This window comes from Notechis scutatus, chromosome 3 (genome assembly GCF_049901735.1).
Source record: "Notechis scutatus isolate UNSWTSFEM ecotype Mainland chromosome 3, rNotScu1.2, whole genome shotgun sequence".
Classification (NCBI taxonomy): Eukaryota; Metazoa; Chordata; class Lepidosauria; order Squamata; family Elapidae; genus Notechis; species Notechis scutatus.
This window is the reverse complement of record NC_142011.1, coordinates 36,001,325-36,018,592: the sequence shown is the minus strand read 5'-3', so window position 1 is coordinate 36,018,592 and position 17,268 is coordinate 36,001,325. Positions and strand designations below refer to the sequence as shown.

The 17,268-nt window shown below is 39.6% G+C and overlaps 2 protein-coding genes across 7 annotated transcripts in view; one reads left to right on the top strand and one right to left on the bottom strand.

Annotated features, from left to right (window-relative positions):
* The window catches only part of PPFIA4 (PPFI scaffold protein A4), a 111,148-nt gene extending 109,824 nt beyond the window's left edge, over positions 1–1,324 (bottom strand). For 4 of the 5 annotated variants that reach the window (XM_087959515.1, XM_026680870.2, XM_087959519.1 and 1 more), the window contains exon 1: positions 1,257–1,324. The gene's annotated coding sequence lies outside the window, so the exon portion shown is untranslated. Of the gene's footprint in view, positions 1–813; positions 1,226–1,256 lie in introns of those variants that run through there. The other variant, XM_087959518.1, reaches the window with a different exon arrangement.
* A 5,068-nt stretch (positions 1,325–6,392) lies between these two features.
* TMEM183A (transmembrane protein 183A) lies at positions 6,393–17,268 on the top strand. Of its 2 annotated transcripts, none has more exons than XM_026680917.2 (8): positions 6,393–6,603; positions 6,689–6,778; positions 10,375–10,533; positions 10,668–10,827; positions 12,661–12,841; positions 14,848–14,922; positions 15,769–15,915; positions 17,017–17,268. In XM_026680917.2, exons 1-8 carry the CDS (start codon positions 6,498–6,500, stop codon positions 17,197–17,199), a joined length of 1,101 nt encoding a protein of 366 aa, XP_026536702.1. In that variant the 5' UTR covers positions 6,393–6,497; the 3' UTR covers positions 17,200–17,268. The 2 variants fall into 2 exon arrangements, with proteins under 2 accessions (XP_026536702.1, XP_026536701.1); XM_026680916.2 differs by having other exon boundaries at positions 15,760–15,915.

The window sequence follows — 17,268 nt, the reverse complement described above, 5'->3', positions numbered from 1 at the left end:
CCTCAAGTAAGCAATTAAGCCACGATTCAGTTTTCCTTTTTCACAAGAATGTGTGAAATTATATTATATATATTATTCACTTCTAGGAAGAAACATCATCATATAATACTACCTGGTTTCACATATGCTTCTGATAACACCTCATGCTGTTAGCCTAAAAAAAACACCACACCAGAACCTTCAATAGGAAGACATTCAGTGAAAACCGAGCTACTGCAATAGATGCGACTTGCAAAACTGCATTAAATCTTGGCGAAAAAATCGATACGACCCAGTCTATGTTTATTCAGAGACCTTTCAAAAAAAAAAAAAAGACGAATAGATTCAGCCCATTTTTCAAGTATTAAGTACAACCGCTTTTGAGCGACACCAAAATCAGTTGGCTTTGAATACTATTCAAGACATCATTGGTAAGAGCAGCCTCTATGGCTTAAAGAGCAACAGGCTATAGGGGCTTTTTCATCCGTTTTGTACAGTAGTTTCCCCCGCTCAGAGCCACAAGCCAGCCTCGTACCGTCGGGGTACAAAGGACGCACGTTCCCCCTCAGCCTCTCTCTCTCTCTCTCTCTCTCAGCAACGTTACTGTTCCGGGCGGAGCTGGCCATCTCCAGCTTACCACATCTCTTTTCCCTGCGCTCAGCATCGCGGCGGCCGTCTGTCTACGCCCATCGCCTCTACTGCCTTTGCTCGGAGCCAGGCTGCCGGCTCACTCCTGGGAAGAGCTGCCCAGGGGCGATGGGCGGCAGGGACCACCATGCTGGAAGGCAGGGAACCCGCCGCTCACCCCTCCAGAGAGCTGCGCGGGAAGCCCACCGTTTAAGCTCCCCACGGGCGGCATCCTCCGTGGCAGAAAAGCCCGAGGCGAGGATCGCGGGATCGGGCATCCAGAGACGCTGGCGCTCGCCTCCTCGCTTGCTCTCCACTCCCGCGGCAGTATCAGGGGAGGGGGGCTGACGTGATGCGGCAAGGATGGACAGGCGGAGGCCTCTGGAGCGGGCGGCGCACTTCTCTCACGCGCTCAGGCGCCAGGAAAGCGCCGGCTCGCCGAACCGACCGGGCTCCGGTATCCCCACTATCGACTGACCGCAGCACCTCACGCCGGCGCCACCGCCGCGATCAGCCCAGATTCCCTCAAAGCAACAGAAGCAAGGGTTGACTTTGCCCACCCGGGCACGTCTCGTCTAATGGGAAAGGGATGAAAAGAGGGAGGGGACGCTATCGCATTCGGCCCCTCCGGATAACAAACCGCTACTCACCGCTTGGACAGCAGCTTCGCCTGGCAGCGGGTACAACAGCGTCCCGGCTCGGGCGAAGCCACGCCCCCAAACCCGTCCCTATCCCACGTCTCGCCACGCCCCTTTTTCCATTCCAACCAGTTCTCCAGAATATTACTCAGCGCTCTTTCGATTGGTAGAAGGGACGCGCTGCTTCTGCTCCGCCGGGAAGGTGTTTTCTTAGCCCCGCCTCTCCCCATGCGGATAAAGGAATGACAGCACAGGGGCGGGCTTCTTACGTTGATGCTATATAGACGACCCTAAACGAAGAAAGCTGATGATTCCGTTGAACAGGTTCCCATACGTGTGCATGTGCGTGTAATGTATGCTTGTGTCATATGACACATGCATACGCATACAGAGACCCAGATACCTATGCATATAAAAAAATATATCCCAGTCAGGTACACTTCCTCCTCTCGTTGAGCGAGAAATCAAAAAAATTGGCATGCACGTTCTAGTGCATTTAATATATTTCCATTTATCAACTTGGTCTGAGACTTGTTTTGTTAAGCTACATCCATTATTTAGCAACTGCTGCTTGAAAAACTTGCTTTGAATAAATAGGCACTGATCAGGTTGTATTTATTGTACTTATAAATCACACAGTGTATCACGAAGGATAGTCTTGTTCCAATTTAGACAATACAGAAACTGTTATTCACTCAGATAGCTCTAAGCCATGTACAACAAAAACATCGAGGCAATGCAACAATAAAATGACTTAATTATATAAAATATAACACAATTTACAATTAATCATAATAGTTCCATTTCTGGCACAGGGAGCTCCACAACATTCACATCCTCAAAGATTCCCTGAAGCAGTGCTATTTTTACAAGCTTCTTTCTGTAGTAAGCTTCCTTCTTGTACACTGCCCCCCCCCCCCGCCAAAAAAAGGGAATACTTAACAACACAATGTAACTCCAAGTCAATCACACTTCTGTGAAATCAAACTGTCCACTTAGATAGCAACACTGATTGACAATCAATTTCACATGCTGTTGTGCAAATGGAATAGACAACAGGTGGAAAGCATAGGCAGTTAGCAAGACATCCCCAAAAAAGGAGTGGTTCTGCAGGTGGTGACCACAGACCACTTCTCAGTTCCTATGCTTTCTGGCTGATGGTTTGGTCACTTTTGAATGCTGGCGGTGCTTTCACTCTAGTGGTAGCATGAGACAGAGTCTACAACCCACACAAGTGGCTCAGGTAGTACAGCTCATCCAGGATGGCACATCAATGTGAGCTGTGGCAAGGTTTGCTGTGTCTGTCAGTGTAGTGTCCAGAGCATGGAGGTGCTACCAGGAGACAGGCCAGTACATCAGGAGATGTGGAGGAGGCCGTAGGAGGGCAACAACCCAGCATCAGGACCGCTACCTCCGCCTTTGTGAAAGGAGAGACAGGAGGAGCACTGCCAGAGCCCTGCAAAATGACCTCCAGCAGGCCACAAATGTGCATGTGGCTGCTCAAACGGTCAGAAAGAGACTCTATGAGGGTGGTATGAGGGCCCGGCGTCCACAGGTGGGGGTTGTGCTTACAGCCCAACACCATGCAGGACGTTTGGCATTTGCCAGAGAAACCAAGATTGGCAAATTCGCCACTGACATCCTGTGCTCTTCACAGATGAAAGCAGGTTCACACTGAGCACACTGACAGACATGACAGGGTCTGGAGACACCATGAGAATGTTCTGCTGCCTGCAACATCCTCCAGCATGACCGTTTTGGCAGTGGGTCAGTAATGGTGTGGGGTGGCATTTCTTTAGGGGGCCGCACAGCCCTCCATGTGCTCACCAGAGGTAGCCTGACTGCCTTTAGGTACCAAGATGAGATCCTCAGACCCCTTGTGAGACCATATGCTGGTGCAGTTGGCCCTGGGTTCCTCCTAATGCAAGACAATGCTAGACCTCATGTGGCTGGAGTGTGTCAGCAGTTCCTGCAAGACGAAGGCATTGATGCTATGGACTGGCCCGCCCGTTCCCCGGATCTGAATCCAATTGAGCACATCTGGGACATCATGTCTCGCTCCATCCACCAACGCCACGTTTTACCACAGACTGTCCAGGAGTTGGGGGATGCTTTAGTCCAGGTGTGGGAGGAGATCCCTCAGGAGACCATCCGCCACCTTATCAGGAGCAAATGCCCAGGCGTTGTAGGGAGGTCATACAGGCAAGTGGAGGCCACACACACTACTGAGCCTCATTTTGACTTGTTTTAAGGACATTACATCAATGTTGGATCAGCCTGTAGTGTTTTTTTCCACTTTAATTTTGAGTGTAACTCCAAATCCAGACCTCCATGGGTTGCTAAATTTGATTTCTATTGATAATTTTTGTGTGACTTTGTTGTCACCACATTCAACTATGTAATGAACAAAGTATTTAATAAGAATATTTCATTCATTCAGATCTAGGATGTCTTATTTTTGTATTCCCTTTATTTTTTTTTGAGCAGTGTATTAAGCCACATAAGATTATTCTATTTTAATTCTGAATTTATAGTTCTGAATTTTAATTAAATTCTGAATTTCAAGTAATTTAAATTCTGAATTTTAATTTAATCCAGAATCAATTCTGTAATAAGCTTATTCAGTAATAAGTCACATAAGCTTATTCTGTAATAAGCTTTTTTCCAATAATATGCCACAAGATCTGCTACAGTAAGCATTTCTGCTATTTAAAAAAACCTGGCCTCTATAGTTTTTCCACCTTGTGCCACTACTTCTAAGTGTATTGGTGAGAAATACGTGCATTAACTATACCATGAGGGTTTGTACATTGAGCAATCTAAACACAACCGTTTTATTTATAACTCAATCCAATATGAAATTTAATAAAAATTAATGCATATACAACATTGAAGTAAGGTACTTCATTAGGTATATCATCATTTATAAGTTGGCCTATTTTTAAATTGTTTTTACAGTTAGGCCTTTAATTACATTTTGACTACTAGTAAAGCAGAGAATATAAACAGTTTTGACTAAATGTTATAGATTAAATCATAAAGACATTTTTTTCTTAAGTTGGCTGAATTGACACTATATACTAGGCTAAAATAAGGCTGGCTACATTTACCCCAGTATGATGCAAACTACTAGCTCAGTGATTAATGTATGATTTAGAGCAGAATTCCCCAACCTTTCTGGCTTTGCAGACCAGTGGGGGAGAGGGGGGATGGTTCTGTGTGAGTGGTGGGCAAGTGCAGGCAAACAACTGCATTTGCACAAGCAGCGGGCATGTGCTCCTGCCACTCGTGCAAATAAAGCAGGTATAAATGTGCTCACCCACTACTCACTCAAGTGGGGATGCACACGCATGGGCCAGCCTGCCACTCCCGGTTCCAAACTGTTCAAGGCCCAGTAATGGACCACAGCCTGGGGGCTGGGGACCCAATTTAGAGTGCTCTGCAAGCTCAACTTGCTAATTCTCCTATGCTTTATGAATATACAACACATATAACATATTGAAGTACAAACTACCTAACTGTATTTTAGCCTAGGAGCGTTACAATAGCTCAACAATTAGATGCTATGCTTGTCAGGTGGAAAGCAGACAGCCCAGGTTCAAGTGCTGCACAATCGGGTGAGCTCCCATTATTCACCATCATTATTTGCTCCTATTACTCACTTTCGAACTGCCAACCTAGCAGATAAATAGGCAATGCTGACAGGAAGATTACTGCATTCCATGCTTCCATGATGGTGGAAGCATCTCAATGCAGGCTCCCTTGGCTGAGAACCGAGATGAGCAATGCGTCCTTGAGTCAGTGACAACTAGAAAGGGGAAACCTTTTAGTCTAATGTGTTCTGGAAACTCAACTACTATGAGTATTTTACAGTTCAATAGTTTCTATAAATTCAGATAATGGGGTAAGTAAACCCCCATAGGGTTTTATGTATTGTATTAAATGAACAGTTTTATAATTTATGCATGTTGAATTACACAAAAATCCTAATCTTGATTAACTTAACAAAACCTGTATAAAGCGTGCATTGTGTGTGTATGTCTGTTAGCGAAAACTATAGCTAACAAAAATCCAGGCAATCTGAGCTTTTTGGTGCCATTTAGAAGACATCTGGGTTTTGCTGTTTTAGGCTCTCCAAATTCGTAACTAAGCTGGTTTAGCTAAATATTTCATCTACAAAACCAGTTCAAATGGAAGGAATGAACTTCAGATATTACATGAAAAAGATGAATGAAGGAGACTGAAAGTTTTTCTTGTCCAGAAGTATCTGTACATTTAGTATCCTAAATGTACTAGGATAAACAACATGCTTGGCCTCCTGCTAGGACATGCTTTAATGTAAAGCACATCCTATCTGTGCAGCCAGGAACAAGAAATTAGTCTGATGCATTCTGCTTGAAATTATGGAGAAATTATTGCATTCTTGAACTTGGCAGGAGGAAACCAAGGGGAAGGAACTGAACATGTCCTACAGGTATTAGATGATTATTTCTCAGTCATTGGGAGCTCAAAGGAGATTCATATTGTTAGGTTTTCCATCCTATCTGCCTCTTTTCTCTGATTCACAGGAAGAAAAAGGAAATGGTTTATCTCTGGTTTACAGAACAGTTTCGTGGCAAGGCAGGAAAAAAAAGAGTAGCTCAATGAAATGAGCGGGAAAAACACTAAGGATGGACTGTGGCGCCTACCACCATTACAGTACTATAATGTAGTTCTGTGCACTGCTGTGTTCAATTAATCCCCCCTTCCAGCCGAAATTACCTTTCTCGCCTCTTTTTGTTAAAAACGACGGCGGGAGGGGGGAGTATTTATTCATGCCACAAATTGAACAAGGGTGCTACCTGCCATGCTATTCTTCGGGTAAGAAAATTCAAGGCCGAGAATGGAAAAAGAAATACTGCCGGAAAGAGACCACCCGCTGCCAGGAACAAAATAGAGTGCCACCCACTAGCACTGTAGTTGGAAAAAAAAAAAAAGACAACGTCGTGTATGAGAAAATTCAAAATAATCCGAGCCCGCCTCGTAGCCAGGAGACAAGAGCCGATCCACCACACCCAACCGCCGTGGATCCGCCTCCCGTCTCAAACTAATGACGCCTCTGTGGGCGCAGTCAGATCGTCTTGTCCTCCGCCCAGCCGAGGTGTTTCTGGGTACCGCGAGAACTGCTCTGTCGGCGGGTCACTATGCCGGTAGGGCCGGGATGGCTGAGGAGTTGCGCGAATTAGGCTCAGCCCTTCGGCCATCTCTGACGAAATGGCACCCCGAGACCGTCCGGTAGTGGCACCTCAGGCCGCCATGCGCAAACGCGGGGCTCGAAAGCGCCTCAAGTTTCGGGCCGAAGACGTCTGCTTAGAGCGGAGTGAGTAGCGAGGCCTGGGCATCGGGTCCGATGGCGGCCATTGTCCCCTGATCAGCTGCCCTGAACAGTCGCTTTCTTTCCGCAGTGACCGTGGCCGACTATGCAAATTCGGATCCTGCTGTAGTGAAATCTGGGCGGGTGAAAAAGGCTGTGGCCAATGCGGTGCAACAGGAAGGTGAGTCTGGCCAAAAATGTTCGCGGAGGTTTAAACTGAACACTCGACTTGGTTTTCTGAGTTTACATAGCATTCAGAAGCATAAAGGAGCTATTGTGACATTCCATGACAGAACAGGTGAATTTGTGGCTCAGGACACACAAGGCTATTAATGGTGATGCAGCAGTAAAACCTATTACACTTTGATCTTTTTAAAAATACGTTTTGCGATATTTGTGAAGAGTCCTATAGCATCTCTGGAAAACACTCAGGCAGTATCTTTCTTATGCAAGAAAATTACTTTTAACAGAGAGTATGCTTGCAAACTTTTCTGTACTATGTTTTTAGTATTTTGATTGATGTTTATTTTTTGTGTCAGTCATATTTTACGCAGTCAGAGTTCTAGGTGGCAAATATATCATAACTGCCTGTCAGATGTTAAGTAGATGTTTCCTGTTTATTCAAACTTTCAAACTCTCTTCCAGGATTGAATTTGTTCAAATTCATATAGGATATACTTTGAAAACAATATACAAATTGAATAGTGAACTTGATTAACAATATTTCTGCATAAATGTATTCAAAATAATATTTAATATGTCTCTTAATTGGATAGCTGTAGCAAATAAAATCAAAATGAAAAAGGCGTTACAGCCTGAATTTGGATGTTTATTTGTAGCTTCTAATCTAAAAGGATTGTTTGAAACATTCAGCACAGAACTGTTTAAACATATTTAGATTACAAATCTGACTATCAATTCTATTTTAGTAATCTAATAAAACCTTACGCAAGGGTACATTTTTTAAGAACTCACTGCCACTATCCAGAAATAATTTAAGAATCTATATAAAATATTAGTCTAAATTAATCTTGTCTCGTATCTATTTTCCTAGTAACATTTATATGAAAGGTGGAGGTGTGTTTCTTTCCCTGTTCTCAGGGAATAATAAGCATTTATCAATATGTATAATAAGACAAATTGTTTCCGTTTAAAGGACAATGAAATAAATGTGTTTAATAACAACATGAACATTTGACTTTTCACAATCATATTTTTCCCTTAAAGGAATAAGTTTTCACATTTTTTCTTATTGTCTATCTATGAGCTATCTTCAACACTTATGGATGTAGAGAGTTCACTCTTTATTAACTTCTAAACTATCAGCAACATTTTCTTGCATCATGATAGCACTTAATTTTCAAGGATAAACGAGCAAGAACATTTGCTTGAGAGAAGTTCCCAAAATAACAGAGAATACAAAAAGGTCATTTAATAGTGAATGCATTAACATTAGCCTAAAAATGGTTTAGGACAGAGCTGTCAAACTCCCAGCCCACGGGCCGGATGTGTCACACACTGGCCATGCCCATGCTCAGTTTAGCGAAGGGAGGGGAAAGTCCTGATGCGTAACATGACGACGACGTGACAATGTGAGTTTGACGCCCCTGGCTTAGTATCTCTTGCTTCTGGATTGAAATACTCACACATCGTTGCTATAGCTCTTCACTTTCTACTCAAGAACAAACAGAAGTCAAAGCATGCAAACCAAAACAGAGTCTTTAACAGACACAACTAAATAGTTAGTTTTTTTATTAAAAGCATACAGAATAGTCCAAAATTAAGCAAAGGTTCTGAGAACCAGATCAGGGTTGTCATCCAGGTAACATCCACACAGATCCAAGCCAGAGATCAGACAATTTTTTTCAACAAAGCAAAATGAGTTAGGGCTGTTTCCTAAATCAGGCAATAGCCAACTGTCACTAATCAAGAAATCTACTCCTTTGCTTGGCAAGAAGCCTCATAGAATGGCTCTGCTCTCCTCTCAACTCACTGGGGTGCAGAAGCTGGGAAGTCTTACATTATCTAACTGTTCTAGCTGTCTAGGTGCTGCTCTTTATTAGCCTCATATGATTATTAGCTTTGTGTCTCATGAGCTTGACATTCCATAGGTTTTGCTGGAGCTTTTTCTTCAAAGTCAGAACCAGCGGCTAAGTCCTAGTCTAAGTACTCACTTTCCTCAAAATTATTTAACCTGGCTAGCGAAATCATGTTTGTGGTTCCACAGGTGGGTCTTGCAGCAACACCATGGCAAGGGCTTTTTCTGTGACAGGGCATTTGACCAGAGGTTTTCCTCTTGGGATTGATGGACAAACAGTTTGGAAAAAAATCATGAAACTTTTTTTTTATAAGATAATCACAGTGAGAGGATGCACAAAGATTTAAACTTGCTAAGATGACCAAATTGACTTGTTTGATTAGAGAAAAGATAATATCTCCATTTATTGCTGAGTGGAAATCCTTATGGATTTTTTGTATAAAAAAAAACTTAAAATAAGCTTTGATGATTAGACAGGATAATTATTGAAAGAAAAGAATCATATAACTTTAGAGAAAGCTAATCTCTAATTGCACATATAACTGCTATAAAGAAGTTCACTTTATATCTTTTCTTCTATTTCTTTTTACTTTTTTCTTTCTTACTTTATATTCATTTGTATTTTTAACCTTCATTTGTAAAACTTTTAATAAAATTATTTTTAAAAAATATGAAAGATTATATGGGCATCTTTAAAATAACACGAGCTCTTGATGCTGCAGTACATGAAATATTTCTATTCCTTATAATTCTACTATGTTTAAATTTCAAAGTCAATCCTCACATCTTAAAAAAATAAGTTGATTTTTACAAGTATTGGCCAAACAAAATAAAATCCTTACACTAATAATGTTGGAAGTCTTGACCACTGTAGGTCACTATAGAAAAATGAAAGTCTACCATAATCTTAATATAGGAAAAAATATCAAAATGTTAGGACTACTTTTTCAGAATTTTTCACCTACCCTATATCTTGCTAATTCAGCTTGTGCAAATCACTATATTTGAGGGTTTTTTTCTTGTCGTAGTCTAACATCCATCTTGATCTTCTTTTATCCAGACACATGTCTCCACTATCCATTGATTAATATACTTGTTTTCAGGTCACTGCCCTTTTTTCCACTTCCTTTACCAGAATGGCTGTTGGCTACCTTTCCTTATACACTCCCTTGGTCCCTTTCTAATTAGCCTGTCTCTGCTTTCCTCCAGAATTCAGATTCTTTATCATCTCTCTCTTTCTCAAGCCTCATCTGCCTAGTTTTCCTTCATATGTCTTATAAACCAATGCTTGTTCTATAACTTTTGTCCAGATCTTCTGCTTTTAATGTCCATGCCTTAATTTGTCTGGTTCTTGGGATAACTTACATTTTTTCACTCTCTTGTGAAACTTACCTTCTTAAATGAACCTTAACCACATGTTTCTTAATGCAGGCCATGCCACCAGGCCATTGCAAGCAGCTAGAGGTTTCCCTGCCACAGGAATGGAGTCATAATAGACAAAAAGATTGTGTTTCATATAAAGGAATGCCGGTTGTCCCACATGACAATCAAAATGACAGGATGACCTTCACTACCTTACTTTGTGCCTACTGGCCCCAAAAAGAATTTGGTCTTGGATCTTCCAATTGTATCTTTTCTGGTGGTTTGGTTTATCACCATGAATTTATTTTTACATTCTTGATTCTAGGACATCTGCTAAGTTTTATATCTCAAATTCTTCCATTTGTTTATGATTGTAGTGAAATCACTATGTGGTTTGGAAGCATCTTTTGTACCCACTGATGAAATACTATCTGTGGCAGAGTCCTATGACAGTGGTGATGAAATAGATTCTAAATATTTCACCACTGATGAATATTTCATGGCTGATAAAAAAAAGAAAAGCAAGAGGCATAAAGGTAAGATCTGTTGTTTTAATTGTTACTTTAACATAATTTCACTTTAACAATAAAATACTTTTATCTCTTCAAATAAAGTAATGCTGCTTTCTTTTGAAGCATGGCCAGTTACATTGTTTGTTTTTTTATTTCAGAAAGCTCCGAGAGTGTGGTAGGCAAAGAATATCCAATTGACATATGGTTGATGTTGGCATCCTACTTACGCCCAGAAGACACAGTGAGTTTTTCTCTAATTTGCAAAAGAACCTGGACTGTTACTTGTACAGCCGTATTCTGGACCAGACTTTATAGAAGGTATGGCAGTTTGTAGAATCTTTATTCTATACTGTATATATTTTAATAGCTATGGGGCTTTTTATAGATTATTTGTGGTGGACAGCCTAATGAATAGTGTGCATAGGAATTTGTGTATAAAAGATCAACGTTTCAATACTTAATGATATATTTTGTTCTGAGATACAATTTTCCCAGACTTGTCCAGTGATTCTTTTATATTCTTTTTGATCAGAACAGTAAGAGATGACATGCATCAAAATATTAGCGCTGTGCCTCACTTCAGATTTGATATAAAAAGGTATCTCATAGCATCTCTCTGCAGCTCCATAACCAAGGAACACTTTTCCTGGTATCACCAGTAATTGCCACACAACCACAGAAAGCAATGCAACTGCTTTAAGGTTGCTTGTTTGGAAAACTAATGTGTTTACATTCTGATACTGCAAAGTGCTTTTTTGTCTTTGAATCCAAAGCCTGCATATCTGTATAAAATATGCATATATAATTGGTAGTATGGATTACAAAATATACATATGGTATAAAAACAAAACTGCATTATTGTCAAAGAGAAATTGCTGGGATTCATAGGAAGGTACTTGAGAGCTTGTAAATTAATAATTGCTACAGTTCTTTGGGCTTGCAGAACTTCTGTGGCTATGAAATCAACTTCCATTATATAACCTAAGTAATTGCACTGATTTGCTCGAATCAGTTAAAACAGATTGTTTTAGATTGATGACTATGGCATGATAGAAAATGAGTCATATGGTCCTCCCTGGCATATAACATAAATGTACAGGAATGGTTTCCATTAGAATTGGCAATGCTATATTGATAAGACAGGACATTGTGCAGGATTTTTTCTATTTATGAAACTTTCCTTCTCTAATCCTTCAGCAGGAAATTGAATTCAAACTTGTCTTTCTTTTAGGTAAACACAGTAATTCCTAACCTCAGATTTTTAGCTGCAACCTGTGATCTATCGGATCATTATTTCAAAACTGTTTGCTTATGAGAGCCCTCAATGACTGAGCCTTAATTCAGAAAAATATTAAGAGATATGTCTATTTCAAAGTTGAACTACATGGCACAATCAAATATCAGTGGTTGACAAAGTTGATCAGAGGAAATATGTTGTAGTATTTTGTATTATGTCATAAAATATTTTTAAAATTTGCCAGATTTCAATTTTAAGAAAATTGTGGATCCTGGAGTTTAGACACATTCTATTAGTCCATTTGAGGTACCTTGGTACAAAATTATTGTGCTGTGATGCACTGTTTCACCTAATTAGAGGTTATGGGAATAAGAATTTTAGTAGGGTATAGATGGCCTAGAAATATCATTTAATCTATAGGAGAGTGCCTGAATGCAGCTGACAGAGCAAAAAATGAAGCATTTGATAAAAAATAAATTAATGGGGATTAGAGAAGAGGCATTCTGCTAGTTGGATCATTCAACCAGAGTATCTTTCTAATAATCTCTTTCCTATGAGAGTTCAGAAACTACACCTTGACTTTCTGGAGGACTGCACTGTTATTATTTTGTTTTCAAGGAATTAAGGATGGAAATGTTGGCAGGAGGTCTTTAGTCCTCCATCAATGCAATTTCAGTGCCACAATAACTGGCAGTATGGTTCCATAAGCATCACAGAGAGGGGCAGTTAAAAGTGAGAATTAAAACAATTTGCTTCCCAAATGCTTCTTGCTTATATTCCTATCCCTTACTTTGGAAAAAAAATGCCACCAAAGTCAGCTGTTATGCTTCCATATTTCAGTGGCATGATCTCAGAATGCATTGTGTGCATTTCATCCCTATCTTATTCTTACAAATTTAATTTTTCTTATTTAGGCATTACAATAGGAGTGCATCCCTCCCAATCCGTTTACAACCAGAATCAATGGAAAAGATGTACTGCCTTCGTGCTTGTGTAATTCGTTCGTTATACCATACGTATAGACCTTTTGTTTCCCGGATAGCCAGAAATCCAACTATCCCAGAGGCTACTCCAAGCAGTCTAAAAAATTCAAAAGTAAGTAACAATTTGAGAAGAAGAATTATTCCACTGCTATTAGCAGATTTCTTTTAAGCTAGTGACAAGCATGCAAGTGGGTCCACTTCCCAATACATATTTTAGACAGATGTTATCGTTACTAGGGGTGGCTTTTTAGACCTCCACAAGCTTGTTAATAATGTTTTAGGTTTATTATGCTTGGCTGTTTATTCTACCAATACAGAAATCAAAATGTTGAACCTTAAAATAGGTTTATTATTTTTGGTTTCATGTTTGCGTATCCATTAAGCAATAAGCTAAATAATGTCTAACATCTGGATCAAGCAATTTACATGTATTACAAAATAAATTCAGCTCATTTAGGTCGGTTTAGTTGACACCCAATCCAGCACAAAAAATAGATTTGCATCTTAAATGCTTTGTATTCACATCACAACGGCTTTGGTGTCCACAGTTAGTATCATACTAACAATTTGTATATCCTTTTGTGGGTAAAATTGGCATTAAAAAGGAAATTAAATGTAAAAAATCTGTATTGCAGTAACAGTCTGTGACAATGTCACAAATTTGGTGACATTCCAAAAACAAATGAAATTATTCAGTTGCTCCTTAAAATTGTTGAAATGCACATCTTCCATATGTGTATGGCACTATCTTTGTACACTATATAGTCAAAGAGCCTCTAATCTTAGACTTTGTTTTTATTCATTTAGAATCTCCTCCCATTTGTGGAGTTTACCATAAATATTGAGCATGCAAAGTAGGAAGAGACTGGTATTTTTCTTTTTGGTTACTGAATCCAGCTTTTTCCTATTTAATTTCCCTTTCTCTTTCTCAGTGTAGCTTCTGTGGGACACTGGAGCTGTTGTTGTGTCAGCAAAAGTTGCCCTTAAAGACAGATCCACTGTTTGGAGCAGCATACCAGTTGGTACACATCTGAAGGGTAGGACAGCTGGCATGTGGATTATCTATGTTTTAGGAAATTCTTAAGCTACTTTCCTCCTTTTAACTAATATTCCAGGTTTCACAGACAAGAGGGCTAATTCTACTAGCGGCATCCCTCTGAATCTAATGCAGGTAGTCCTCTTTAGTGACTGCCTCATTTAGCAACTATTCACAGTTATGACAGTAATAAAAAGGTAACTTTGTGACCAAGCCTTGCATTTATAACCTCCTCATGTCTGTAAAGGAGAGGAAAGCTGAAGTAAGATTATAAGCATAGTTGCAATTTCTCTTAGTGACCATTTTGCTTGTGTTCACTAAATATGTACCTGTAATAATTGGCTTAATAAAGATGAGATGCTTACTACTGTAGTAAAAAAAATTATATTGCTGTGCATGTCTAGACTTTCTTTTGGCAAAAGAAATAATATTCTATCTGTTGTTTTGTTAGCAAGATCTGCCTCTGCTTATTAATTTATTTAAACTTGTATGCCCTCAATTCCCAATGCCCCTGAGTGGCTCACAACACAAAGAAATTACAACAAAACCAATAAAAGGATAAAAGATTAAGCTTGGGTTATATTGGTATTTTCACTGTAGAACAACTTTTGTCCTAAGAGGTGATATGTTACTTTTCAAATGTAATGGATGTTTAATAAAGCTATGAATGGGCATCTTGTATGACAGTTCTTCATAAACATCTGGAATGTCTGCCCTATTCTGGTTCCAATAATATCTTGATTTTTTTCTTGATAAAGCAAATAATGAGTGGTTCTTAGCAATATTTTGAAATCATTATCTCTAGATTCAATTGTGGAAATATTCTTTGAAGTTCATCCATAGAGCTTTCTTTTTCTTTCCATTTATCTATGTTCAAAAGAGGAAGTGCACAGTTATAATGATACCCTATTTTTGAAATTGATGCCAATGTTATTTACTTTATCCTCAAAGTGATTTGTTAAAAGATAGAAACTCCAGATTTGATTGTTTTAATACATTTATGTTTAATAATCCAAGATCTTAATTGCTTTATTTCTGCATAATGCTGTGTCCACACAACTCTTTCTCTCTTGCTCAACTAGTGCCTGCTCTTCTGGTCTAAAAGGATTAACCAGCAGTCTTCACTGTGGGAATTCAGCTTCAAATTCCAAAGGCAGGTATGAAAGCTAAATATTTGTGTTAATGTCAAAATTTCATATTTCAGAATAGCTCACTGGTATTTATACCTCCTTGTTATACCTATGCATATAACAGAGTGCATCTTGTTTGGCAAGATTCATGTCTAGATTACAGGCCAAAAAAGATTCTGTTCATAATGGGGAATAGTGGGGAATTTGGGGCATTTTGTAAAAATGTAGTGCTGCCCAATATGTTCATTTTCCTTGCTGTTGATCAGGCTAGTGCTATTCTTACCAAGTTGGAACATTCTCCTAAAATTGTGGCACAAAATGTCATTTCTCCCAAACCCCTTCATAAGAGACAAAACAGCATGAAATAGCATGTAGTAAAATGGATATAAACTGCATAAAATTTGTTATTGTGAGGGGTCGGGTGTTAATATCAAACTTTTGTGCAATAGTTCCCATAGGTTTATTTCCTCTAAAAGTAAAGCCGATAGATAGAAATTATTTGTAGTTTACCTAAAATATATAAGGCTGTTGTTCATTAATTCAGTGTGCTGTTAATTTTACTATTACGTGTCATATTCAGACTACACTCTTATTCATCTGAAATCATATCCATAGCAAAAGCAAGGGCCCATGTTCAAACAAATATAGCAATCTCTATTATAGCCAAGGTTTTTATATTAAACTATTAAATGTCACATTATTTCTCCAAAGAAAATATAACATATGTAAGTCTGTCCTGATCTTTCAAAGACAGGCCTACAAATTATCCTGATTTGGTACCTAATTCTTCTCCAAGCATATAATTTGAAAGTTTGTAGAAATGGAATCAGTTTCTGGTTAACTAAATGAAATATTTCTCTTCAGTCTCCCAAGTTCAAGAATAAAAGTTTGAAACAACTTCAACCACCTGTCCGATATGCAGATGTCCACATGAACCCTGACCAAGACTGCTGTCTGTTGCAGATAACTACTCTCGACTTTATATATATTCCTATAGTAATGGGCATGACAGTTACATTGGTAAGTATTGTGCTTTCTTTGCTAATTTTCTGGTCTTTATATCAGGAATTTTGTTCCCTTAACCTTGACCAAATAGTTTCTAAATTTGAAGTATTGTACTGGTAGTTCTTAGATTACAGTTCTAATTGGGACCAGGATTTCCATCACTAAGCGAAGTGGTTGTTAAGAGAAACGCCATGTCAATGCACTGCTTAGCAATGACCCAATTGTGGTCATTAGGTGAGGACTGTGTGGTCATTAGACAAGGATCTCACACTTCTGCCCTGTGTGAACTGCCTCCACTTTAACTCCTCTGCCCCCCCAGTGCTCTGCAGGCACTGCTGCACCCAGCTGACCTTCACTGTCTTCCTCCAACTGCTGATGAACACCCACTTTAGCCCATGTGAGGCAGCTTCTGGCAGTGCTAGGACTTCTTCCCTAAGGCTGCTTGCTCGTTATCATAATGAGTTGGAAGGCTTATGAAGTGTTTTGAAACCTGCCAGGAGGCTGGCCGCAGAACAGAGCTTAAGGCAGCTCCATGGTACTGTTGAGGCTGAAGTAGAACTCCCAGAGGCCCACGGCAGCTGACTGAGACTGACAAAGACCCCAGGTCTCTTTTTCAGCCCTAATGCTGCTGCCTAAGGAGTGTCACTGCATAGGGCAGCCAAAAAGATAAGAGATGGGGGGCAGGTTTGGAGTTAAAGGGCTTTCGTGGTCATAAATGTGGGCAGACTGCCAAGTGCCTGAATTCTGATCATATCACAGCGTTGCTTCCCCCTATAACTTTGAATGGTTCCTGAACAAATGGTCATGAAGCTAGAACTACCTGTATTTTTGAAATAGAAAAGTCTTCAAGCAGGCACAGATAAGAAAAGTACAACTATATTGAATAGTCCAATAAGGAATGGCTACCATATGTGGTTTTATTACAGACCATTGTATAAAGTTTCAGGAAAAGCAAATACTGCCTGGAAGGAGTTGCTCAAAGATACAGTTCATTTTTAAAATATTTACAGACAAAATCAGTTTAAAACATTCAATAAAATTGCATTCAGTTTTGGAGTTAAGGAACCCTGTGTGATCCAAGTTATTGAATAGCTTCCTTTTTTTTTTCTTTTGCAGTTCACAATAAATGTGAGCACTGACATGCGGCACCACAGAGTGAAATTAATATTCCATGATTCTCCAGTATGGAGTGGCAAGAAACCCAGATTTGACCATGGGGTGCAGGTTGTAATGGACCCTGTGCACAGTGTGCATCTGTTTGATTGGTGGCATCCACAGTTTCCTTCTTCACACATCTGAAGACTCCCAAGTTTACATCATAAATTGTATTCTGTGCTATTTCCATAAACAACAAAATTTGATAAGCCA